Source organism: Dermacentor variabilis, chromosome 7, assembly GCF_050947875.1.
Source record: "Dermacentor variabilis isolate Ectoservices chromosome 7, ASM5094787v1, whole genome shotgun sequence".
NCBI lineage: Eukaryota > Metazoa > Arthropoda > Arachnida > Ixodida > Ixodidae > Dermacentor > Dermacentor variabilis.
The window spans coordinates 175,225,384-175,252,076 of NC_134574.1; the positions used below are offsets into that span (position 1 = coordinate 175,225,384).

Genomic DNA, 26,693 nt, shown 5'->3' on the forward strand with positions numbered 1-26,693 from the left:
ACGAGTCGCGTAATTCCCGTCTCATAAAGCTCCTTGGGTTGCTGCTTCAAAATGTCTGCAACTGACTTTCATGTCATCGTCCGAGACTAATCCGGTTCCCATGAGCTGTTTTTTCGGTTGCCCCAAAATGTGGAAGTCGCAAGGCGACAGATCTGAGTTGTATGGCGGATATTGCAGCATTTCCCACTTGAACTTCGCCAGTTTTATATTAACCACATCAGCGACTTGGAGGTGGGCATTGTCGTGGAACAAGATGAACCCATTCGTCAATTTTTTACGTAGTTTGTTCTTGACTGCGACACGCAGCCGATCCGGCGTTTCACAATATTGGAAACAAGTGATAGTCTCTCAAGATTCACTAAATTCTATCAGTAATGGCCCCTGACGATCGAAAAATAAAAGTCAACAGCACCTTTCCGGCGGAAATGGTGGCCTTTGTTTTCTTTGGGGGGTGGTGAATTCAAGTGTTTCCATTGTAAGCTTTGCCGTCGTGTTTCAGGCTCGTAGTAGTGGCACCATGGTTCGTCCTCGATCACACTTGCAGACAAGAAATCGTCACCCTTATTGTAATACCGGATCAGATGAGTAAAGGCAGCGCCGAACTTCTCCGTATTCTGGCGGAGATTCAAAATCTTGGGCAACCATTGCGCACACAAGAGCCGATAACCGAGATGTTCATGAATTATGGCGTCAACGGTGACGGTGAACCAAACCGTGACTGATGTTCACACGCTCTGTCAGTTCATCGATGCTTATCCTCCGTTCTTGTGTCATCAGCTCATCAACCTTTGAAATTTTGTCAGGGGTGATTGCACGATGGCTCTGTCTCAGTCTGGGGTCGTCTTTGCAACTTTCACGTCCTTCTTTGAACCGTTTATTCTAACGCTTCACAGTGGCCAATGAAATGCAATATTCAATCTACACGGCAGCCATGCGATGAGTAATTTCTTTTCGGGAAACACCTTCAGCTGTCAAAAAGCTCACGGCACCACGCTGCTCAGCTTCTGGAGCGTCCATTACGTCACGCAACCATGTTCAACCAAGTATATGAGAGCATTAAAGAACATTTATGCTCACACATGCGTGCCACTTTTGTAAATGAGAGATGCCTGCGTGCTACGCGCAGGCCTTGCAGATAATGAACAGAACCATCATTGCGCGGGGTGGGTTGTCTCACTTTCATTTGACTCGCCCTCGTACATTAGAAATGCGAAGATACAATGGAATCTACAAATGCTAAGATACAGCTTGATAAAGGGCAAAAAATTGCCACTGGAAACAAGTTCACTGCACGTATACACAAAACCTCGCAACAAGATATATAAACATACGTATAAGTTTCCAATAAATCTACGTATCTAAGAAAAAGTCATGGTATATAATGGGTCAAACAAGGCAAATAAACATGTTGCGCAATCACAGATTCACAGAATCCTAGATCCCGCCCCCATTCCATCCACTCCCCCCGATGTATCACGCGCGACGGAAGGCGCGGCGCGCTTGCTCCCCGCTTTTCTTCTTTGCGCACACAAGACTGAGCCACCATCATCGGCTCACCCATTCCCCCCCCACCCCCCCCCCCCCCCACACACACACACGCTTTCACTCGCACATAAAGCATGCGGCGCGCGGTCACGATGTTATCGCCCTTAGACTTTATTCGGAATATGTGGGCGACGGCAGGAATGCGCCTAGAGTCTCCATATAATTGCTATCGCAATAATATAATGAGCATCCGGCAGCTGAAGCATCCCATGGTCCATTACTTTCCGCAAAAGAAGTAACAAAATAGAACTTTCACGATGCGACAATTCGCTGCGCCGCAACATTTTTTTTTCTTTTTGTGGAGCGGTGGAACCGTAACGAAAAAAAAATGCGCAAAGGAAAGTATGTTGGTCACAATCGAATGCCTACTTTGGGCAACTAATGTGGCTATTAAAGGAATATCGAAGAAAACACGAGACGCTTGGTCCACCAAGAACCATATGAATACTGCCCGGTATCCTACACTGGCGAGACAAGACTTTCTGGAGAGGTTGCACTCAAGCGAACGCGGTGCAATCCGTCGAGTCCCCACATTGATGGCGGCGAGCGACCATTGTTTCTTTTTCTTGTCTGCTAGCTAGAAAGCGTCCAAAACTCTGCCAGGCGAAAATGCACTCGGCCAGAGAAAACCGAAGGCGCACAGAAGTGCGCCACGCAGTGGTCGGGGCAACACAAGAAAAACGCATGCGCTCTGGCTGGCTCTGGCAGCCCCCGGGTAGGGGAGCGAGAACAAAAAAATTGAAGAGGCTCAACGTGGTCCTCGCGATTAAAAGTTATAGTAGAAAAAATAAATAAGAACGTAGTTACCTTGGCTGGTTTTAGTGTCTTCACTGGATGCTTTGGCGCAGGTGAAAAAAAATTGATATTTTTTTATGTGACATGACGACACGAATGAACCACCACAACGCTTCGTCTCATCGGGCCTCGCTGCGGGCTTTGTCAACTTACCTGATAGTGTGTTGATTTGGCTAGTCTCGTTGTATGGCCCGATGTGCGACTTTGGAAAAGTTAATGCACCTTTGGCGTCAAATATTTATGGGAACATTAAACTTACAAAGTTCCGCAATTGAAAATCTAAAGCACACGTTTGGATATGTCAATGCACCTTTCAGATCAAAAGTTTATGAGAACTTTATACCCATAAAGTTTCGGAATTGACATCCACGCGCTCCGTAGATTCCATGATAGAGTGTAGATTCCGCGGCCTCCGCGAGATGCCGCGGCGAGCCCGTTCGCCATCAAAACATCCTTGAAACTTAAAGCTCGGATGGGGCTGCTTGCGTTATGCGACTCCCGGTGCATGGGCGTTGCCGCGAAATCCAGCCCGAGTTCGCAATTTTCGCGGTGAAATGGCTTTTCGAGCGTGAAAAAGACGTTCTAGACAAAATCCAGAATGATTTTCTGTGCCGGGGGTTGCTGTGGTCGGCGTGCATGGACAGCGCGAAAAAATTTCGGGGGGGGGGGGCTGAAGCCCCATAAGCCCCCCCCCCCTGGCTACGCCCCTGATCGACAGCCACCTGAGCCACCTTTGGGAAGCCTTACCAAAAGATAGAAGAAACAACGGCACAACCGAAAGCACATAGAGCGCGTTGCACAACTCAAGAAGACAGCATACTCAGGCAAGAGCTGTGCACTACGCGTACTGGAGGAATGTCCGCGACTCACGCTGCGGCTCGAAGGAAACGTGGGCAATTGCTCTTCCTGGTACCCCTGCATGTAGCCCGGCGGAGAGACACGACCCTGGGGCGCATACCTACGCAGGCCTGCTGCACGAACTCCAAAACACGTACGTGGACCACCGCACCAAGTTGCACGGCGAACCGTGCCCTTGACGAACCGACATCGCTTGCAGAAGTACACGTTGCATTCAATAGGAACAACAGCTCTTCAATGACACGGTTTGGAAAGTAGGAGGGTCCATGTCACCTGAATGAAAAGCGGCTGAGATCATTATAATACCCAAGCCGGGAAACCAAAATCGCTCCAGAACCTCCGACCAATCTCGTTAACCTCCTGCCTCGGAAAGCTTTTCGAAGAAAGTAATCCAAACATGGCTAGGGAGATACGTAGAAGACAGCTCCTACCAAATTCGATGTACAGTTTCCGACATGGGTTCCTCCTCCTTCGGCACAATGTTCTTAACCCACAACCCAGAAGCATGGGCAGAATCCTGCTTACCTTGGACCTGCAGAAATCCTTTGACAACATGTCCCATGACGCGATACTCACCGACCTACGAGAGGTAGGCTGTGGGTAGAGGACCTACAGTTACCTGCCGAGTTTTCTCAATGGCATAACGGCGTCCATATATAGGCTGGGCCACCTAAGACCGGACAAGATTCACGTGGCCGCACAAGGGTATCTATGCTCTGCCCTCTACTTTTCCTCATAGGGACGAGGACCTATAGCGTCGGGGCAAGACGTGGAGTAGCCTTCCGTGCGGTCACCCTCTGGGCGACCCCTATACGGGCACAGACAAGACACTCTACGAAAAGCGATCAACATAATTATAACGAACCCGCGAGCAGGGCAGGCATGAGATGTGCACCGGAAAAATTTACGGCAGGCCTAAAAAACACCCGGTGGACCCCCATCCTCGATCTGGAGATGAACGGTGGCCAGGTGAAACAAGTGCAGGAGGAGCTTAAAGGGAAGCTGAAACACTTTTCGAAAAAAATGAGTTCTCTGCGGCATTCTACAGTTTTGAGTCCCCTGAACACGGATATCTGGTTCAAGAAGGGCGGAAACAAACTCAAGCGGCTGTTTTTTCAAGAAAACGCGCACCAGCGCCTGAGGGCAACGCGCGAACGCCGCTGTTGCCCGTGATTGGTCGGGGCCGCTGTGACGTCATTCGCGGCAGTCGCCGGTCGGCGCCGCCGTTTCAGAGCGTAGCACGCTGTTCTGTTCTGGCTTCATAGCTGAGTTGTAAGCATTATGGAACGTTCTCGCTGTCTCGGACAGCTTGTATTTTCGCCGTACATGTTCGAACCGACAGCCGATACGGAAAACGATGGCGGCAACGGCGGCAACGACGATGTTGAGTGTGCCAACAGCGAGAGCGATGTGTGCACCTTCTCGCGCGTTGGAAATCTTAGCTGGTACGTATGTTTCTTTTTCCATGTAGCTGCACGGTCGTATGACGGGAGAAAAAATGTGCCAAAGTGTCACTGGGAACATGCTGCTGGAAGAATGCCGAAGCACTAACTTCTCACTAGATTGTAAACACGGGTGCAATTCCGCGATGTCAAGCACCTTGCCGCTGCTTGTCTAAAGTTCCGTGGTTTTTTTTAGTGTTGATACACGATCGCGAACATAAGTGCCGCGTTTCAAAGCGCGCACATGCAGTGCTGCGAGGTACAGTCATGGAAGTTGCTTATCATACACATCCAGAGATGGCCAGAGGCATTATATGTGCAATATTCATACTATGGTTCGACGACTTTGCGATTGTGGCTCGATCAAGAAGCGGTATGCGTGCTCCATGCTAGTGTTGACACAAAGATATTAGGCAGTTTTAGCACCGCCTTGTGGTAAACACGATAACTGCAACCGTAGGTCGAACGCCACTAGGCAAGCCTATACTCCATTTCATACCTCAGGTGCAACGCTGTGGAAGCTACGCACGAAGTCCGGTCACCAAAATTTATTACTGCGCGCGTTTCCATCTATGCTTCGCAGCGTGCCAGCGGCGTTTGCTCGCGCGAGCATGCACGTGAAGCTGCCGCGACAGACTGCAATCAAAAAATGCCGAAAAGAAAATTGATTTAGAAGAACGTGTTAGCAGCCGTATAAGTACACGGATTGTTTCCATGGGTAAATTCTTTCTTTTTCATTCAGAACTGAGCTTAATTATATATGGAAAATTTTCTAAAAAGTCGGGTCAAGAAACACCGAACTTTTTCTAAGTGCGAACGCAGCCACTGCAAGAAGTATCTCAAGCCTCCAGAGCGTTGCACCTGATGTATGAAGCGGAGTATGGCAACGCTAGCAACAACGCGTTTCCGCATTTGTCGTAAGGCTATCCGGCTATCACGGAAATGGTCCGAGCACAGCACAGTAGATTTCGTCGGCACGAACTTATCTCTCCTCACCGCACGGACCCACTGCGCTGCAAGCTTCTTGTCCTTCGGGAACCTTTGAAACACCACATCGTCTCGCCCGCCTGTATTCGCGCAGCCGAATGCTGCACAGAACGAAGGCATGTTGGGCGCCCTTGGCTGTAGGCACTCACTCATCACAGAAGGAAAGAACAGTTTACGAAAATCGCAAAAGAAAACAAACGTGAGTGGCGGCGGCGGCAGATCTCTCGTAGCGTCGTTCAGTAAAGCGCAGGACGGAAAGAAACGTGCCAGCACATGCCAGCACGCCGGTCCGGCAGCTCGGTCCCCGCGAATGACGTCACTCTCGTCGCTTCTCTCCTCCGGCAACCACCTCACCCGGCGCTCCGGGAAGCGATGGAGGCGTGTCCGCGGGGGTGATTTAGAAAGCGATTTGCGCCCCTTATATTAACAAAACGAAGAAAAAAATTTCGGAACCGTAAATTATTAGGTCTGTTCTTCCCAATCCCAGCAATTCATGGAAATTGAAAACCGTTTCAGCTTCCCTTTAAGGTTCTGGGAATGCCAGAACAGGGGTCGGGCAGCGTATCGCCAACGCCAGGCAAACACGCTGCCAAGAGCGTAACGAGACTCGTGAGGAGAATCGCCCGCAGTAAGGACGGCACGATGGACCGGCAGACTGGCCTTCATCGTCGGCCGCATTACGTACGCTCTGGCACACCAGCTTTCTCGCAAATCTGAAGCAGAGCAGGTCAGCGTGCTCATACGCACTGCCTACGTGGCTGCACTCGACCTCCCCAACTACACTGGCACAGAACGCCTGGGGAGTCTGGGTATTCACAATACACACGATGAACAAGTCGCGGCAATCGCTCAGAGACTCCCAAGGTAGAGCTTTACTACAAAGACTCGACTACCCCTCGGCACCCCAATTCTGCGGGGAGGAGACGCACCAAATACCTGCAGACAAGATGGGGAACGCGTGCACGTGGACCCAAGGACGGTTAACGCCGGCCGCAGACGAGCGAGAGCGGCGGCGCGGTCACGCAGCGACCCAAACCACTGCCCCCCACGCAGTCCCTCTCGAGGCATTTGCTGCGGTCGTCGCTATGGCCTTGGGGAGGCACATGGTTCTTCCACGGATTCGCAAGAAGCTTTCTCGTTCTCCCTCGGAGCGGCATAACCAACCTTCAGAAGGACGTCACACCTGCTGTGTGTTCCGCCTGGCTCGATCGAGGACTCATTTTCCGAGCCGGGAGGAGACACCGCAGTGCTGCCAGGTCGGAAAAGGCGGTGTAGCCCAACGCTATAGAGAAACGGTAGCCCAAATGTAGCTAAACACAAAAAAAGATCAAAACAAATTTGTAGCCAATATAGCCATTTTTTATTTGTATATACATTTACACATTCGACTACGGTAATCCCTTTTTGCACAACCCGTCGTAACAGTAAGCCCGTGACTCCGTGACGGTCGACCCTTGACAACAACAGCTACATAATAATGCACACAGAAAATTTTCTTGGTTGGCTCCGGAAGCTCTCAAATTCCAATCGCTGCAGAGAGCGAACCTATCTCGAATGTAGGCAGGAACGAAAACCTTAAAGGACGCTTAAAGGGACTGACATTTGGCCCAGAATGTGTTGTGAGACTTTGATGGAAATGAATTACAATAATTTATAGTGACAGAATCCAGCACGCTATTCGCGATTCAAGTATGGATTATAATTTTAAATTGGAAAAGAAAGCCTCAAAAGCCAGTAAGTGGCGAGGCCTAGCAGTGAAATCTTGGCACTTCGTATGTAGTCTACGGCATTAGTTTACGTAAGTCGGCTGTTATTATGTACAAACATAATTATTGCTTAGAATTGCAGTTGCTATATTATTAGACAATGGCGCTTTATTCTATGCTTTGGAAATCAAAAGCCCGTGCATGGCTCCGGCAACACGCTGAACTGCATATCACGTGCCTGTAAAAGATTCGTCTCGTTTTCGATCCAATTGGTTTGATTTTTACTGGTTAAATGCCAAAGCAGTTAGTTGGGCAGGAAACAACGAAAACACGTAGCTATTATCGTAGGAATACTTTAACACTTCGGAAAATATGAATCGCAGGAGCGTGGACTTGATAGACAAAATAATACTTTCTCACAGTTACAGCCGCACTTCTGCCTACCACTAAGGGGACACTAAAGGTTACTGTGAAGTCAAGTTAAAGGGATAAAGCAATACTCTAGAACGTCTAAGGCGTCAATAGAATCGCGAACAGAGCTTTAGTAACCGAGAAATTGAGGTAAATGCATGACAAGATTTGAGACCCCCCAGCGACATTCCGGTACTAGCCCGATGACGAAGGCACTCCTCATCATAATTTATGTCACTAGTACTCAACAACTCGTATTAAAAAGGTAATTTCATCAGGTTGTAAGACGGAAGAAAATGCTACTTGTCTATTTCTGTTCGATTCTAAGAAAAAATAACATTTTGACGTTACTCTTCAGTAGTATATATGGGTGCTCGAAAGGTTTCGTTTTCGCTCGACTCTGCATGCGCGCTCGACTCTGCGCCGCGCGCGCTTTAGAGTTTCAGTTTCGTTATCCCGTCGTGCTGCGCTGGTTCTGCTGGCTCGCGAAACTTGCATTTGGAAAAAGTAGTGAGAATGCCACGTCCATGTGATGTTTGGGATGCGCGAACGGTCCGCGGAACTTGGCCATGGGCAGTTGCAGCGGCGAACCCAACGTTACTTATCACTGTGTGCCAGCGAGTGAACCTCTCCGTTCGAAGTGGTTAAGTGCCGTACCTCTGCCATAGCGCGTTGGCAAAGAGCCGAAAAATCGCATAGCGTGCTCGCTGCACTTTCGTTCAGAGGATTACGAGTTCAACGCCGACTTATTGAAGTCGTCTGGAATGCCTTTCAAAGCAATGTTTTCCCGTAGCGCTGTTCCGTCGGTGTTGCCGGCATTCTCCGAAGCGCAAGAACAACTGCAGGTCGAAGACGGGACGGTGAGTGCAGCATTTGGTTTTCACTAAGGAAAAGCTACAAATGTGCGAATATGTACAGCCATGACATACAGTTGCCGTCGTAGTAGTACGCAACGACGCCGAAAGCGCGAGCCCTCAGCAGCATGTCACGTTCATCAGTGCTTAAATCGCTGAAGTCGAGCCCAGCATTGCGAGCCAATGTGTTGTTGTCAGGGACATCCATATTGCAACGAGCGTCAAAGTTGGCGTCACAAAATAAAGAACCAGCTTATCGTCGCGCGCTTTCCCTTCCGCTAGCTACCATAGTTCCGCTTTCGCGCTGTTGTCGGCTCTGTCTTGGCTCCGTTTCTGGCCGCGCGTTTGCGTTTTGCGCAGAAAAGCCGTAGCGCCGTCTGCGAGCGCCGTTTTACTCACCGACGGCGAACGTCACTATGAGACCATGACGTCACCACACCTAGATCGGAGGGCGGGCGATTTGAACTGCGCTAGAGGTACGCGGACGCTTCATAACGCATTTTCTCTTAAAAGAAGTCTCTTGTTCGCATGAAACAAACGTTTCGAGGTTTCTGGGATGGTATTTCAACAGTCGACGTTGACTTAATATTAACCTTTAGTGTCCTTTAATGCCGGCGTATAATCGCTATCGCGCTCACCTATCACCGATTTCAGCATGCTTCCAGTGAACGACAACATCCTCACTGCAGATCGAAAAATTCTGATAAAATATGTTCCACCGCGTTTTCTGCCTTACCAGTTCATGTTTCAGCTCTGACCGTGAAGCTTGACATTGCATTAAAATATAGGTACAATGAAAATTGGTTCTCATTCCCTTTAAGCTTTGCCTTTAAGAGTGGAACGCGAGATCATTCAAAGATCCCTACTGCTTCTCACGCTTCCAGGCGAATGCAGCTTATGTAACCGCAATGTTTACCTGCGGCGAACGCTATGTACGAAAGTAAGCTTTCTGGTTCTTTTACTTCATTTCCCACGCACGGCTGGCGCCCCGTTACCGCGAGTGTCATCTGGATGATGTTGCAAGGCACCGAATGGGGCGCGCCGCTCCCACTAAGACAGAACTCAAACGGCAGCTCGAAAAGGGGTTTGTGTTTGATGATCCGCGAACCAGAACTATGTTTTCTTGTATATTCAAATTACAATCCGACGCCATCATGTCTGTAGGTTGCATGTAAGTCGCACGTTACAAATTTTCTGAAGCGTTTTACTTTGAGAAATTCACTTAGTTCAGCAACGCCTATGCGCCAGCCGAAGGGCCTGCGTCGTTCTGGATAATTTTTTTTTTTTGTCATATGGACAATGGCGCCAACACCGGATTTTCTGCGACACGGGGCCCTAAATGCTATCGCGTTAAAATTCATCTCGAACGCAAAGGAAAATGGCAATAAAGCTTACCGTGAGAAACGTGGAGTAGGTCGAAAGCTGTGGACGACGCGACATTTCAACCAGAAGCCTTGACCGTGAACACATTGGAGCGTGTCATCTACCCGTGCTTCCCTTTTTTCCTGCTGGTACCACGATCGTCCGACCCTATTTTATGGCTGTCCGTTTCTGAGCATAGCCATGTTAGTACAGTGTACTGTGAAACACTCTACTCCCAAGCTCATCTCGATGCCCGGTTATCGGGTGTCGGGATCAGACGAAGATGAGGCGATGTTGCTGGCGCAAATGTTAGCACGGTGAAGCGAGATGCCAATTTAAGTGCATCAAACATCAAAGCAATCGGCTCAGATGGTGGCACATTGGGGGGGGGGGGGGAGGGGTAGGCATTTCGCGCGCGCACACATGAACAGCCGCGCTGCCGATTCAGCTAGCTAAAACATAGCCTTCGAGAGTTGTTTCTGCTCGATGAGAGCCACCTCTAGATCGTGGATTAGGGCGCCCCTTATAGCCCAAACAAAGCCAAGTCGTAGAAGTTCTGTAGCCCAAATATAGTCACATAGCTAACTCACCCAAGTCGACGCCATTTTTTTTTCCTGTAGCCCAATTTGGCTATATATCTAGCCAAACCTGGCAACACACGCTGCTGCGCCACAGGGACGCCACCTCGCAGGCTCCGGGGGAACGTGTGCCGTCCTCGGCGGTCCTCGGTGCGCCGTTGTGGCGCACGCAACATAGAGTTACTATACTGACTCTAGAGGACAAGCTACCCATAGGGCCCATGCATTGAAATCGGCATAGAGTTACTATACTGACTCTAGAGGACAAGCTACTCATAGGGCCCATGCATTGAAATCGGGAACCGCAAGAGCGCCGCCATGTTGCTACGCGCCGAGGTTGCCAGCTCCTGAGACGCTTGCTAGACTTGGTGACAGTAGTCAGTTTTAATCCGGCAACAGTAGCAGCGTAGCAGCATGGCGTCTCGCTTGTACTGTCGTGATCTGCGCGTGCAGCCGTGTGTTTGGGCTTTATAAGTTGGTTCTTTATTCTATGTTGCGGGACGGTGCGGGTGTGGTCCATGTTGGCCGTACAGGTGGCAGTTATGCAACCGAGGGATGATCCTGCTGAAGTTTCCGGTGGTATGCGGTTTTCAGCGGTCACGCCTGTTGCAGGAGTGTCACTCGACGAGGTTACGAGCTCGAAGCTGTGGTCAGATTCATCGTTGGCGTTCCGTAATTCTCTTCGCACGGGCGCGGTATGTTGCAAAAGCCGCTTTCGCGATCTATCGTCGCGGCGATAGATCGGGATTTTTTATTACTATAAGCACTGATCCATTTGGGGTAGGGCACATGTAACCTACAAACGGAAGTGTCAGGAGAGCACCTGAGATTATAATAAAGCAGGCGGCGCAGGAACTCCAGGGCACCCAAGGGACAGTGGGGGGATCAAAGCTCGAAGCAGAATGGTACGTAGGTATGGGGCCGCCGAGGCATGTGTGTGCCAGGGAGTGTTCGCACGGACAGCTCCCCTGGCACGCGCAGCAGAGCCTCGCAAGGACGAGATACCTTAAAGGCACCTGCGCCCATGATCTTTCTTTTGCCTCGGTGCAGTGTGCACGATTAAAGAGAATAATATGGAGGGCATCCGGTGCAGTCGCGAATGCGTCATGACAAATGTAGCTCGCGTCGTCTGGCGTGTGCAGTAATACCAGAGTTGGTTGTGTGAACTTTATGCATAATACGCTTTGTTACGGTACCTTAACGCAATGGGTCTAGAGGACGGTGTTGGCACATTTTTTCGTACCGCCCTAATCCTATACCCCCTACTACAAACACACATACCCCCCTCTTTTTATGTATACATACAATTCCTTGCCATGACGGATCCATAGCCTCCTTTATTTTTGAAAAATAGAGGAGGCTATGGACCAATTGACCAGTTCAAGTTGTCAACTTGTCAGTAACTGTCATAGGAATCACTGTATTAAACACAATTCCACGATCGGATTGTCTACTTTCATTTTTTGTTGTAACACTGAGGACTACATAGAACTTTATTTTGTATATGTGAGAGAAGTATGTGGATATCACGAGCTTAAGCCAATGTGCGATACACAGACAAAGCAGCTGCTACAACATGAACTGCATTGAGGGCCACACAACACATACGTAATTAAAGGTGCAAAATATAGGGGGAAGTTTCAAAATACGCTCTGTAGCACTGCAAAGTGTAACATATATTGTATGTGTACAATAAATGTTCAAAAATACAATGCATCAATGTCCCATTTGCCTTCAAGTTTATTATCAAGTTCAAGTTTACTGAAGTTTATTATGAGCATATGTACAACAGGAATCTACTGACACACCCACAGTCAAGGTGGCTGTTCCGAGGTGTGCTGGCTGCCTCAGTGTAAGAAAAAGAAATTGGGTGAATGTCGACACCAGTGCCACTGCTTCTTGCCTCTGACCTGCAAATGCCTTCGCGGCATCTTTGAGCACAACTGTGCTGGCGTGGCGAGGCGTAGGAGTCATCGGAGAGAAAGAGTATCGTTTACATGGAGAAGTGGCTGTTCACATTGCCTGCCGCTTTCCCTCAAATGTTTCCTTGGCGACTAGGGTGACACACCCGCAGTCAAGGTGGCTGTTCGAGGTGTGCTGGCTGCGTAAACGAAAGGAAAAGAAAGAAATTAGATGAACGTCGATACCAGTGCTATTGCTTCTTGCCTCTTACCTGCATTTGCCTCCACGGCCTCTTGGCTTGCAGAGTCTGTATGAGGGAGCTGCTGTGGCTAGGCGTAGGCATTGTCTAAGCAAAAAGAAAAGGCCATTCAAACGGGGAATTAGGGAAATAAATGCAGTTGTTATGTCTGCTTCTTGCACCCTTCTTGCCTAACAGTTTTCAAACATAGTGTCCAGTACACATCAGCACTTTGACAGCTTCTGCTTTTTACCTGCAGGTGTTGCTGCGAGATCCTTAGTATGGCTGCGTGCAGCATTGTAACACTTGGTGGAGGCATTTGAAGTGGTAGCCAAAAATATGAAGAATCATCCTTGTCTGCATGAATGCTTTCAATTTCTAAATGCAGTGGTAACTATCACTATTAGTTCAAGGCCACCCACATCTATGTGGCAAGTGCCATAGCTCGAAAGTGATTTTTCTTTAGTGTTTCACAAGGCGTGTGATATGTCCACATTAGATGTGATGTGTTTGTTTTTATTTATCCCAGTGTGGAGAGAGCATCATTAAATTGTTTTTATTTTCGCGTGTCTTGTTTTTTGGTTGATTTCTGAATTTATCAAGCAGCAGTCTCATGATGCTAAAGTGACTTATGTAATGGCAGTCAGCTTTTGTTTTGCAGAAAAACAACGCATTTCCTGACCCATTGTTTGACATCCCCTCACTCGCATAATTTTGCAGAGTATTCTACCTATATTCACTTGCTTGACCTCCAGTAAAGAGTCTTGCATTTTCAAATAGCACTCTTTCCTTAAAATCATTCGACACTTCTCATCATTTCTGTACCTTGGGCTTCTGATACTATGCATTCACCATTTTTGCTTGTTGTTTCTGGCTAGAAATGCCTTCTTTATTTTAGAGCTTAAATTTTACCTTTGGAACACACGGAAGGGCTTGCCATTGCATATCTGCATAACAGGGAAACATGTTTCATTAAACATTTGCAAAATCCAATTGGAGATTGATGAATGCAGCTTGCAGTGTGATTTGACTGAATGAGCCATAATGTAACTTATCTCACTTGGTAAATTAAAGCACATATTACTGTGATGTACAAGACACATTACACTGACGTGGTGGGTTCTCTAGCTTATAGAGCAAAATAATCGGTGCGCGAGAAAAAAATTATTTTTGCATACCCCTTGTACACACTGATTTAAGGAAAATGAGCTGGAGCTGTCCACATGATCTACTTATTTTACCTGCTAGTATGGTCAACAAAAATGTGTCCCAGCTGCTGAGTGGTATTTGAGATTATGTCAGTGTTGCATATGTGCCTGTTGTCTAAAATAATTGAATTTTGAAAATGCTCGCAGAGATCTGATGTGCATATCTGCAGTTTATGGATACATGTAAAAAACTCAGCATCAAGTGCAAGTGAACGGTCCCTCAGGCCCGGAGCCGATCATGCAAATAGATTCGCTGCACAAATTTGTGACCAGAAAAGACATTCCACTTAAAATGGCATGCAAGGAAGTGTTGAAAATATTGCACAGTTAATAAAACGCCTACGCTATTAATATGTGGGTTGATGCACTCGTTATGCAAAACGCAGGTGAGGCGTGTAGACAGGACACAAGAGTAGAGTATTTACAAGCAAACAACACGAGCGCTGCCCACTTCTCTACTCTTGTGTCCTGTCTGCATGCCTCACCTCTGTTTTGCATAATGAATCCTTACCAACTAGCTCAGCTTTCTGTCGTTCTAAGTCTCGATGCACTCGATTTCGTCCGCATTAGGCACTCGCCTCTTGATTACTTCGTGGCACAGAAATACTCGGCATCAGGCTGTTTTTCTGCTGTGGCCTTTGTAGAAGCATGATCGTTCAAAGTGCAACAATTAAACAGATTCTTTGAGTTGCTTGTGGCTTCTCCAGTAATATTCCAGTGCGCTGGTTCGCCTGTCCAGCAATTTCCTACTGAAGGGAAACCTGCAAATAGAAACACCGCTCCGCATGTAGAAAAATGCTCTACTGTGACGCTTCTCAAACGATTGTGATGCACCACAAGAGCTGCCTAATCGCGTGATATTCTCAACAAGGAGATACTTTCGTTTACTTACATGTGAAGGTATATGCCAGAGCACTTCGGGGCTTCGGTGGCACATAAGGCACGAGTGTGACCGATGTCTACGCGCGATCGCATGTCAAACCTTATCTGCACGAAACTACTACGCATCCAAAAAACAGATTCGAAACCGAAATTCGCGTCATCCTTTATTGCATGAATGCGTACATCGTGATTTCCATAAGTCACGGACTTAGGGATCGCTTTCTGTGAACTTAATATTAACGTACCACCTTCATAAAGCCATCAGGTATGCGTTTTTAGATGACAAAGCATAAGGTGACCTGTACTTGTTTTCAGCTCTTTCAATAGTAATTGCGCTGGCCACATTGACCAGTAGCAACAGGGCGGCGCCCTAGAGGTTCCCTCTTTTCCGGCCCAGCTTTTCCTGTAGAGTTGTTCTACTAACTCTATGGCACGCAACGAAAAGGAGGCGCGACTCGGCCGGCAGGACCAACGAGGGCCAGTGGGGCTTTGGAACGGGGGCTTCACCTTCCGACAACCCCTCCGGCGCGAAACGGGGGCATCGACCTCTCACAGTCGGGTTCGCCGGTTCGTTGCAAAGCGCTGAGACCGCGACAACAGCGCTACAATGATAATGCAATACGGCGGCTATGGCGAGTATGGGTGATCTCCGTAACTCCGTTTCGTATACATAGCAGCTGCGCAAGCTATGGAAGTGGTCCGGCCAAGGAAATTTACTACTCCACGCATTTCACAGTGAACTGTCCTTTATGTAATGTGTACTTCTCCGACAGAAGAAATTGATTGATTGATTGAGATTGATTTCTTTCTTTATTTATTTATTTTTGACGCTGGGGCCGTGAGGCACGCCGTAGAGGAGTGCCTAAATTTGACCACTCGAGGTGCCAGACGAGCGCATCTCGGCCCCAGTCGAAAAGCGGCCAGGAGTCGAGCTCGCCAACCTCAGCAGCGGAACGCCACAGTCAGCGGGCCTCTTCGATTTTCGGAGTTCTGGCAGCCCGCTGGCAGCCAGATGGCAGCTAGCTAGTTCGTTTCACACATTGGTCGCGATCATGAGAGCAATAAGCCAATGTACGTGTGTCCAATTTACCGAGTGCAATCAGTGCATTCTTACATCAACGGCCTGCAGTTCGAACACATATCGGTTTCGAGCTGCCACCTAGGCATACGACGGCGACACGGAGCGAACACGGACTAGCTGCAAAGCATTCGCTAACTGCAGAGAAATGAGAGATATACATACGCGAGACATGTGAAAAGGAACGCCACCAGAGAAAGACGAGCCAAAAATGTAGCGCAATGTGTGAATGAGCGTCTACAACTTGCGTGGAACACGATGCAGATAGCATGCACGCATCAGAGAGCGGCGCGCTGATCACCGCCGCGAAGAAGCCTTGGGGACGCACACACAAAAACTTCCAACGGTTCACCACTGCTCGTATCAGACTGCTTCGCAATGCGGAACGGAGCGTTAGCACCTAAAAAGATACCGCAAGAAGTAAGGAAATTCGAAGATGACCGTAGACAGTTGGCTGGGCGAGGTAAATTTAAGTCCTCAAGCGCCCGCGTTGCAATCCGTGAAGTACCCGTAAAGATGGCGGCGAGCGCCCATCGCCTCTTTTAGTCGTCTGCTAGTCAAAGAACTTCCAGAGAGCAGCCAGACCAAAATCGTCCTGGCAGGTTCTGGCAGCCCGCGGGTAGCCAGGACCGTCCAGCTCGAGCAAAACGAACGCCCGGCCGAAGTGCGTGGCGCGGTGGGCAGAGCAACCCGAGAAAAACGAAGACGCTCTGGCTGGCTCTGGCAGCCCGCGGGTAGCCAGAAGTGGAAAATCGAAGAAGCCCACTGCCACCGCCGCGGCTACGGAGCAAGTCACTTATGTGTAACACTGGAGGCGGGCGAATATCACTTTTTTTTTCTTAGCACTAATCGAATACGAAGTATTGAATCAAATATCCATTGGAACGCATATAGCAGGAAAATTTGTTTCTGTATAGTTAGTTTTCATGCCTAATGTGTTGAATAGTTGAAGAAAGATAGCCCGCTACGGCGTGGTAGCCACGGCTCGAGGTCGCGCATTCGATCCCGCAGCCGCATGGCGAAATTTGTGCAAAGACGCGCGCCAAGCCAAGTCTCATAATGAGACGAGGTTCTGGCGTGTGCGCTTAAAAAAAAGTCTATTATATAAAAAGTACAGCTATGCATCAGGGCCAAACAATCAGTTTTAAACACGGGGTTGATGTTAAAAGAGACGATCGGCACCCTCTCGACATGCCTGCAGTTACAAACAAGCTTTCCAAGAATGAGCGGCTCCTACATGGGATGGAGCTTTACAAAAACTCGAAATAAATGTTTGCCAAAAGAAGTATCATACGCTTTGGGGGAAAAATACTGTTGAAAGACTTGTGTGTCGCAAACGCATGTAAAAGGGCCCCTTGCAAGGACAGGCCGTGGCGTAAAAGATGCTAGGTGACTAGACTGGCAAACGCACAAAGTGCCACATTACTAACAACACTGGCATGTAGGCTTCCGCCATGAAGCACAAAACAAAACTTGCATGATCTATTTTGCTTCTGTATTCTTATGAAAACTTTTTTTATCGCTTCAATTTTGATAACTTGCGATTTGCTTAGCAGACGGCAAGCATTAGCTATACTTTGACAATCGGTTGTTGCGAAATGTTCGCTTAGTTCCAACTATTGGAAAATATGAAATAGACTTTTTTCGAATACGAATAGTTAGTGTTGTTATTCGATTTTTATGCGCAACTTGTAATATTCGGCCAATAGGTTTTTTTATTGGTAACGTATGAAGTTAACGTTACGTAAAACCACGCATTATTTCGATGAACCGAGCTGCGTGATTTTGCAGAAGGCTGTGCTGCTATCTTGTACACGTTCGAAAAGCCTACATTCGATTTCGCCTCACACGATTGGACTAGATTGGCCGAGGCCGCGATACACACTGAAGGCGCCTCTTTTGACTGTGTGCGCTCAGATGGACGATGCTTTTCGGTGCGATTGTTTTCTTTCTTTTCTTTAGCGCGTTTCTATAAATCGTCAATTTTTTTGTTAGTCTTACGTTTGACCAGTTATTATTGTAAAGTGTAAATGTGAAATATTTACTTCTCACATGTAGTAATATGCTCTAACCATATTGTATTACGCTAGTACCCATACTTGCCTGACCCTTGCTGTTTCATTGGACCCGAACCAACGTAGCACAAGTGCACAAGGAAACATGACTAGCGATGTAATTTAGTGCTACACGAATATTGAAGCTGAACAAGCGTATCGCAGAGCATGATCAGGCGCTGGAGCATGGTAGAAAATGGCGTAGTTTCGGTATCTACGCACGTCACCCCACGACCGTGAGAACAAGCAGACGAAGCGGAAGTACATCTCTCTTGCTTCGGTGTGAAGTAAAAAAAAAACACGCAAACATTCCGTTTGTGTGTTTTATGATTTCTCTAAGCTTCAATTTGTCAAATCAAGCGACAGATCGCACAGATAACAGATGTTGTCTTGAATAATTCTCGAAGTCACGTGTCACCACGAGCGACGTCATACTGCGGACACGACTACGTAGGCGCAGGGGCACGACTTCGTCACCGGCCGCCTTGGAGCGCGGCGGCCGCGAGGAGAAGGAAAAACGGCGCTTCATTTGAAATTTCAGATCTTTCCGCGGTGCGTAGCGATGTAATACTTTGCAGACACGATCGTTATCGCTTCATGAATGCTCTGCGCTTGTAAGCTCAAAATGGCCAGACCTGGTGAGCGGCCCTTTAAAGTAGGGGTGTCACAATAGCGAACTTTCTGAATTGCATCGAGCGCGAATATTCGAGGGAAACGCATACCGAATAGCGAATCGAATATCGAGCGTTTTCGCACTTCTAAACCATAAAAACTGCGTGGAGTTTGTTCGACAAGGAGAGAGGGAGGGGGTTACACACGTGGCACGGTTGCAATAATTTGCACGTCACCAAGGAGCTTGTATTGCACACTCTGGAAACCTCGTCTCGCACAGTCCTCGCGCGCGGCAGGTCACCAGCGATGGGTGGTGCGCAGCATCCCCGGCGGGAAAGTGTTTTCGAGGAAGGCGGACGACGATTATTGTGTTTGCTGACACAATACACCCTGAGGGGGCTGCAGATTGCTTTAGAGTGTAAATGAGGAAGAACAGTTTTCGGTTATCCCGGCCATAATGACAACGACAGCAATGAAACGAGGGCGTCCCCAAATGCAGCGTTGTGTTCGTTGAAGGATGAAAAATGTATGCCGCTCTTCACATTGGTTCAAAAGGGCTGTAAAAGATTGGCCAAATATTCGATCGAGACTGCCTAGAAGGCGAGCCATTTTTCATTCTCCCTCGCGAGTGCTTTTTGACATTGACCGACCGCCTGCGCTGACCTTCGGCTTCCTACGAACAACCTCAGCGTGAGAACTCGTAGTTTTTGTCTCTGCCTCTGCATAGCAGCCGCATCAGTCGAAACACTTCCATGTCTCTCCCTCTGTTGAGGCGCCCCAGTAAGTGTCGTTATTACTTATATTCGAAAATTTCAAATAATGACTTCGCTAATCGAACTGAACACAGCTGGGACTATTCGATTCGTATTCAAAACTAGGAATATTTGCGCACCCGCTCAACCCCTTGAAACCCTCGCAGCCGACGAGCCGGTGAAGAGGCGCCATGGTTCGCTGTCGCCACCTAGCGGTTCTCCTGTGCCTGGTCACGTGCACCGTCCTGTCGCAGGCGCCGCCTGCTGGCCACGCCCCGAACGACGACGCAGCGGAGGAGGGCCTCCGCTCGCTGCAGCACGCCGCCGATCCCAGGTACGAGCTGGCTGCCGCGCGCCTTGTGTGCAGCGGGCACTGCGTCCGAAAAATAGTGCGTCGCATTTGAAGGAGATGTGCAAAATTGAATCTCGCACGTCGCAGTATCTATGACGCGAAAGGCGACGGGACAAGAGGCTGGCGGCCACAGCACACATTATTTGTGTTCGTGAGATAGTCCAACCAGAAACAGGCGCAATTATTAGAGAGTTTTAGAATTGGGGGCCCAAGCGGCTTGGGGACCCAAGAAAATTGCGCGCCACAAGTGCGCATGCGCAGAACCCAAGCCAGTCTTGGGTTCTTGCGTTCGCGTTAACCCAAGACCCAAGAATCGAAAACTAGCGTGGGCCCCCAAGCCGTCTTGGGCCGCCCTCGCGGGTGACAGCGTACAGCAGATGGTCGCAGGGCAAACTTTATTTACTTCGACTGATTTTCGCCATTTCACGCGGGTGAACTCGCAGTTTTTTTGCAGCGCGTCACAAGGAAACACCAACTAAGAGCGCTTGGCTTCGATTGGCTTTGCTTGGCTTAGAATCGCACACTTAATTCGTAATGCTAACCGGTACTAACAGTTTTTTACACATTATTGTTCGTTCTTTTTGCTCAAAAATGCATTCTGTTTGTTTTCACTTGTAAGAAAAGAGATTCATTTTTTTTTTCTTTCAAGCACGTTTCTATTTTCCACACTGCGGCGCCCCAAGCGCTCAACCCAACGCTGTCTGCGTTCGACCCAATCCTCAAACTCTGCTGCTCATCTAAACCCAAGAGCAACCGACGCAACACGGCTTGGGGACCCAGAGCCTTGCGCCCCCAATTCTAAAATTATCTGATTGGTGAATGTGTAATCCACAAGCAGCAGTGGTCGTAATATATCGAGTAGTTGCACACTGGGCTTCTTCGATTTTCGACTTCTGACTACCCGCGGGCTGTCAGAGCCAGCCAGAGCGTCTTCGTCTTTCTCGGGTTGCTCGGCCCACCGCGCGACGCACTTCCGCCGGGCGTTTGTTTTGCTCGGGCTGGACCATGGGCTGGACGGTTCTGGCTACCCGCGGGCTGCCAGAACCTGCCAGGAAGAATTTGGGTCTGGCTGCTCTCTGGAAGTTCTCTGGCTAGCAGGCGACGTAAAGAAACGATGGCCACTCGCCGCCATCTTTGCGGGGACTTCACGGATTGCAACGCGGGCGCTTGAGGACTTAAATTTACCTCGCTCAGCCAGCTGTCTACGGTCATCTTCGAATTTCCTTACTTCTAGCGTTATCTTTTTAGGTGCTAACGCTCCGTTCAGGATCGCGAAGCGGTGTGATACGAGCCGTGGTTAACCGTTTGAAGCGTTTGTGTGTGTCCCCTGATTGTTTCTTCGCGGCGGTGAACAGCACGCCGCGCTCTCATGCGTGCATGTTATCTGCATCGTGTTCAACGCAAGTTGTAGACGCTCATTCACACATTGCGGTACATTTTGGGTTCGTCTTTCTCTGGTGGCGTTCCTTTTCACATATCTCGCGTATGTATATCTCTCATTTCTCTGCAGGTAGCGAATGCTTTCCAGCTAGCCCGTGTTCGCTCCGTCTCTCCGTCGTATGCTTAGGTGGCAGCCCGAAACCGATATGTGTTCGGACTGCAGGCCGTTGATCTAAGAATGCACTGATTGCACTCGGTACATTAGACACACGTACATTAGCTTATTGCTCTCATGATCGCTACCAATGTGTGAAACGTTTCGCTGATCACAGGCGGCGTGCATTTTCATGCGCCAGCCGCGTCCCCAGCACCTTAGGGTCAAAATCAGAAGCACCATCAGCCAGAACAGACTTTCTGAAATCGAAGCCCAAGCAGGTCGGCGCGAAATTTTATGCGTATGAGAGGTATCCGATAACCTGCTTTTTCGCGTCTTGTGATGACACAACGCCAACTCATCAATGCCACCGGTGGGCGACGTGATCGCTGCGAGCAGGGATCCTATCGCTTTCGCGTCATCCGCCGCGTCGGAGGCCATCTGTTGCGCTGCTCAAGGCGAGGTTGGCCCAGCGCGCGTCCTGCGCCGCGCGAAAGTGATCGTATTCCTGATGCAATTGTATATTTTCAAGCTGGCAACGCATAAATGGGCCGACTACGCCGAGCGCGCTCGCTGCCATGCTGGTAGCATGTTTACATTTGGCCAGCTGTACCGGCGTTCGATTTTGCAAACTTCGGGCAGGTTAGGGTTGTCTTGGGATCCCAGCCCACGTGACTTCCTGTCAGAACCGGAACTAGCCAGCGGGCTGCCAGAACTCAGAAAATCGAAGAGGCCCACTGTAGGAACATTGCGCCGAGTTCTGTAGGCGCGCAGCGTTGCCGTGTGTGTGAGTGCGTTCAAAAGCATACCGTGAGCTCTCTGCTTTATGCGCCTCGCTTGATATCGATCTATGTATGACTCACTGACACGCATGTTTGGCATTGGTGGTGAATTTCCCTACGACCACACGTAAAACGCACAAATGCTCTCAATAGACAACCGCTGACTTAAATTATATCTGTTGCGTTCAAGGGAGAAACTACACCTGCTGTAGACGCAGAATTTGTATTTATAGGCTGCAATGTTTTTTGCTATATTTGAATTGCCAAAAACTGGGCAATTTAACATCATGATGCATTAGGTTCAGACATCTGTATAACGCTGCTCTGAGGACAGATGTCGCGGTTCCAAAAAATGTTAGAGCATCTAAAGCGGACAGTATACAAGCTTAGAGTTTGCGTGATATTTTTACAATTTTTACGAGAGTTTCGCAAAAGTCCTATTTACAAATTATCTCCTCAAATGAATCTCAGGATCTCCTACATCCAAGTCATTCATTGCTTAAGTCAATTCTCAATTATTGCGCCTACAGCCAAGTTCACGGAAACAGAGAAACAGTTTCTCTCGGCATCCACTGCACAGATATTCGCTGAGGTCTGTTGCATTTAGAAGCAAAAGTGAAAGTATACCGACTGTGAGATGCATAATGTTTATTTAGGCCATCAGTTTTCTAACAAAAATTCTTGAAGATCGGAAAACTTAAAAAAACTAAAGAATCAGATTTACAACACAAGGAAATAAATATAAATACGATATCGCGATTCTGTATACTATATATAGAGACACGCAAATCGAACAATTTATACACCACTAACTCCTTAATAGGACTTTTGCGAAACCATTTTAAGCACGGTAACAATTGCTTGTAAGCTGTAAATTTAAAGGGACCCTGAAACGGTTCGGACAAATTTTGTAGACGCGTAGGGTTCAGCTTAAGTAGAACATTCGCACCACAATTTAAGTGAAGCGTTACGTATTAATGGAGCTACAAGCGATTAGAAGTTACCCTCCTCCCTAGCCATGCTTTTCCTCCTCAACTCGTTCGCCGAGCGAGCGGGGCTAAGCTCCGCCTTCAGTGGTTCAGCGTCATGATGCGACGTCACATCGTCCACTTCCGGTTGTTTTGGAGCCCGCCCCCGCCCGCGCGAGACCTCTCCGCTAGCCGCTTGGCCGTCGACCCCAAGCGAGAGCTATCGAAGCAGCGTGCGTTGCGAGCATTCTGTCGTAGCGCCGAACATGTCTGGTATTCCGTTAACCACACACTAGCGGTAACCACAGGCCAGCTGGTCATTTCGGCAAATGACTGGAGGCATAAACTCAAGTTGATGAAGGAACTTTAGCGTAGACGTACGTGAGCGGCCTGATCGGTCTGCACGGTCCATACACTTGTTGGCGCAGCGCTTAACCAGCCAAACACAGCGCTAATATTGCTCTAACCAAGTGTAAGACATTTTAAACATTTATAAAAACAACGTGTTGATGATTACACTCCTCCAAAAAATACACACCAGCAACAAAGAAAACACTTCCATGCTGCTACTGTGTATGGTTGAGCTCTGTGCCACCAGGTGGCTGCACCGTGCAGACCATTCACATTTGCCCTTCTGCTCATCTCATGGGTCATCCCGTTACGGCACAGTCAAGCGGCCAAACTCTGTCCCCTTGCGCTTGCGTTTGCCCTAATACCGGACTCGCGAAACGCTATTGCGTTAGTAATCTTCCGGTGTAAAGTGACGGCCACAAACGCGCAAATCCTGGCGCCGATCGGATAACGGCAGTCCGATGCCCAGCAGCCAGTTCGCTCGTACGCTGCCTTGCAGAGGGACACGATGTCGCAGCTTGACACATTGCCACTCGCTACGTTTGCAGTCCACAAGGCAACAAAGTCGAATCATAGTGCTCGCGAAAAGACAGACCGATTCTGACCGCGGAGCTCTCGTCAAAATGGAGTATGTTGTAACACAAGCAGACGACACTTGCTGTGTGCCGGAAGTGCTCAAGTGTACTGAAAAATTATTCTTGTGCATTCTCTTTATGTTACTGTCTTTTCATAAAAACAAATTAGCTAACATTCCAACTATTATGAAGATCATTTGTTTACCATAAAGCTGGAAAAATTATCGATCACGCGCTCTTGTCAGCCAATCGGATAGCTCGCCCCACTGACGTCGCATGGGTGATTTCGGTCATATGGGTAGGGGCGGCTTAAAATTCCGCCGAGCAAAGTGCTGCGATCGGCAGCGATGTGCATCTTTAAAACCTTATAATAAATTACACGCTTTACGCGGGGCACTTAGATGTGTCAATTAATGATCAGAAGGACCTACTCTAACGACTCAGTACGTTTGTAGAAAATCGTCAAAAGCGTTTCAGGGTCCCTTTAAATGTCACATTGTCAGCTCTTTATTCAATTTTCAGAACTTGGATAGTCGGTACAGTGCAGTTCTTTCTTCTTAAATGCACTATTCGAATCGCGTTGTCCAGTGAGAGCATTTTTGCGTTTAGCAAGTATGTGTCCTCGAACGGGGATCGACTCCGAGGTGGTCGGGAAAGGCTCGCGGTGACGGTACCAAGTTGTTTGTCGACAAGAGATAACTGCGCTGCATTCGAAAGGAACCGGAGGGCGAAAGTCGAAAAATTAGAGTTGGGGTTACGTAACGGCGCCGACGACGTTTCGGGACAAAAAAAAAAAAAAAAAAGAAGCGGATAGTTTGACCTTTCATATTTTTTTTAGTTCCTCCCTCGTCAAATGAACGAAAGCAGTTCTGAAGGAAACCTTGCACCAAAGAGAGAAGAAGTCGTTTGATCGAGCTGCAGTTGGTATACAAAAACCGCCCTTTGTCGAAAAGGCCCGCACCAGCTCGCCACGACGTCAAGAGGGAACCGTTCTCTCGTAAAGCATCTAACTTGGCGAACATTTAGTGTGCAAGAAATGCCTTGAAATCCGCGACGTAACGCTCAAGTGCCGGCGCTCCCGCAAGAAATTAAGCGGGCGACATACGGTCCGATTCGGTGTCCGATCCGGCGTCCGACGCGCCGGAATGGCAGCCGGAATCGAGGTATTTTGCCGTGCCGAAGCGCCGGATCGGACGTCCGGCGTGCGACAAACCGGGCAGATTTTCATCGTCCGACGCGTCCGACAACCGCACCGTCGTCTGGCCGCAGCCAATGACAGCGCGGCTGGCATGTGACGTTCTCTGACGTTCCCTCCACGGAGGCGGCGCTGGCTGGCCAGTTTCTCGCAGTGTTTTTTTTTTTTTTTCCTTGCCTGCTCCAGTTTGTTTCCGACCCGACACAGTAAAATAGTTCAGTAAAATTATCTCGAACGTGCGCCTGCTATGCAAAGCAGCGCCTAGTACACTAGCACTAAGCTACTGGCGAGATCGGGAGCCACGACGCGAGGGCATTTCGCGGGCATACATCACACACCGACCGTCTGAGCGACGCTGCTCGCTTCGCTTGCACGTTTGCCCTTCGCAACGACTGCGTCGAGTAAACCAATTGTATTTAATTACGGGCTACCTAAGTGTACAGTTTTCATTGTTTTGGCAAACATAAGTGCTCTTCGACGAGCTCTGGTTGGATCGTAAGCGCTGTCGGCCGCCTCGTCTGCCTAGCTAGGCCTACAGGCCCTATCGCTGGCTGTTAGCGGAGTCGTCAGTGGACAACGCGCCGTCGTGAAGTGTTCTGTCACTCGCAGGGGCATAATTTGATACAGTGTTCGCGTAAAGCGAAGCAGTGTTGTGCAGAGCTGTTTATATTGCGTTTCTCGGCGTGCCTATGAAGTCAAGCTGGTGGGATGGATCTGGGCGGAGCTTACGCGCCGCTCAATCTTTCGGATGCACGCACCGTGTGCCCCGAATCGTCGTATGCCGCATGCTCCGGATGCCGCATGCCGGAGCATGCGGCGCCGCACGTTGGATCGGACGCCGAATCCTACCGTGTGTCTCCTGCTTTAGAGAAGAAAAAAAAAAGGGGGGGGGGGACATTGTCCTCCATTTCCTTTATCGCGATGCTGGTGGGAAGAGAGCTGACTCCTCCTGCTCCTCCCCAGGAGGTCTCCGGTGGAGCTAGGCCTGATGGCCGCTGCGGCCGCGGGAGCGCTGCTGCTGCTGCCGCCGCCGTCGTGGGCGCAGGGAGGCGCCGCCGCCGATCGCGCCGGCCTGGCGAGCCTCAGCGAGTTCGTCATGACGCGCGTCGACAAAGGGCTCGAGAAGTTCCCCAGCATCCCGAGCCTGGACCCGCAGGAATGCATGAAGCGCAGCGTGTGCGAGGCCCACAACCAGCCGAACAAGTACGGCCTCGTCGGACTGGCACTGCAGCTGCTCTACCCGTGAGTGTGTATTGCTTGCTTGCCAGCAGCAGACGGCAGTGGTGCTCGTCGTTTGCTGCACAACCTGCGGGCCGCAATGTATAGACAGGAGAGTCACACGCGGCACCGCGTAGGGTGACGTGTTATACACAGTACATCATCGCCGTCTGTAATGTTATATCGCGCTCAGTAAAAAAATGCTCTGCTTTCGTTTTGGTTAGATGGCGTGTCGTCGAGGAGTACGGACCGTATAAATAAATGCATCGATACAACGGGGCTCAACAATGGGCTCCGGCAAAAGAAGAAAATAATCGAAACGCTGAAATGAACCCACATCCAACACATTAAACGCATTGCGTGCAAAGTTACAAACAAAATTTTCATGGAAGAGAAAACGATGGTAAGGTAAGTTTAAGAGGCTGCATTACATAATGTGTCAAGCGCAGCATTG

The 26,693-nt window shown here is 49.0% G+C and overlaps 1 protein-coding gene and 1 long non-coding RNA gene across 2 annotated transcripts in view; one reads left to right on the forward strand and one right to left on the reverse strand.

The window, feature by feature from the left end:
- Positions 1–26,693, forward strand: part of LOC142588522 (uncharacterized) — a 64,918-nt gene that overhangs the window by 32,517 nt on the left and 5,708 nt on the right. Inside the window, exons 2-3 of the mRNA XM_075700353.1 lie at positions 19,432–19,598; positions 25,985–26,263. Of these exons, the coding sequence (XP_075556468.1) occupies positions 19,456–19,598; positions 25,985–26,263 (422 nt within the window). The 5' untranslated portion in view covers positions 19,432–19,455. The remainder of the gene's footprint in view (positions 1–19,431; positions 19,599–25,984; positions 26,264–26,693) is intronic.
- On the reverse strand, positions 12,261–12,801 carry LOC142588521 (uncharacterized). Its single transcript, XR_012829726.1, has 2 exons — positions 12,712–12,801; positions 12,261–12,639 (listed from the first exon to the last, which is right to left on the reverse strand). It is a non-coding gene; the product is annotated as an uncharacterized LOC142588521 (long non-coding RNA).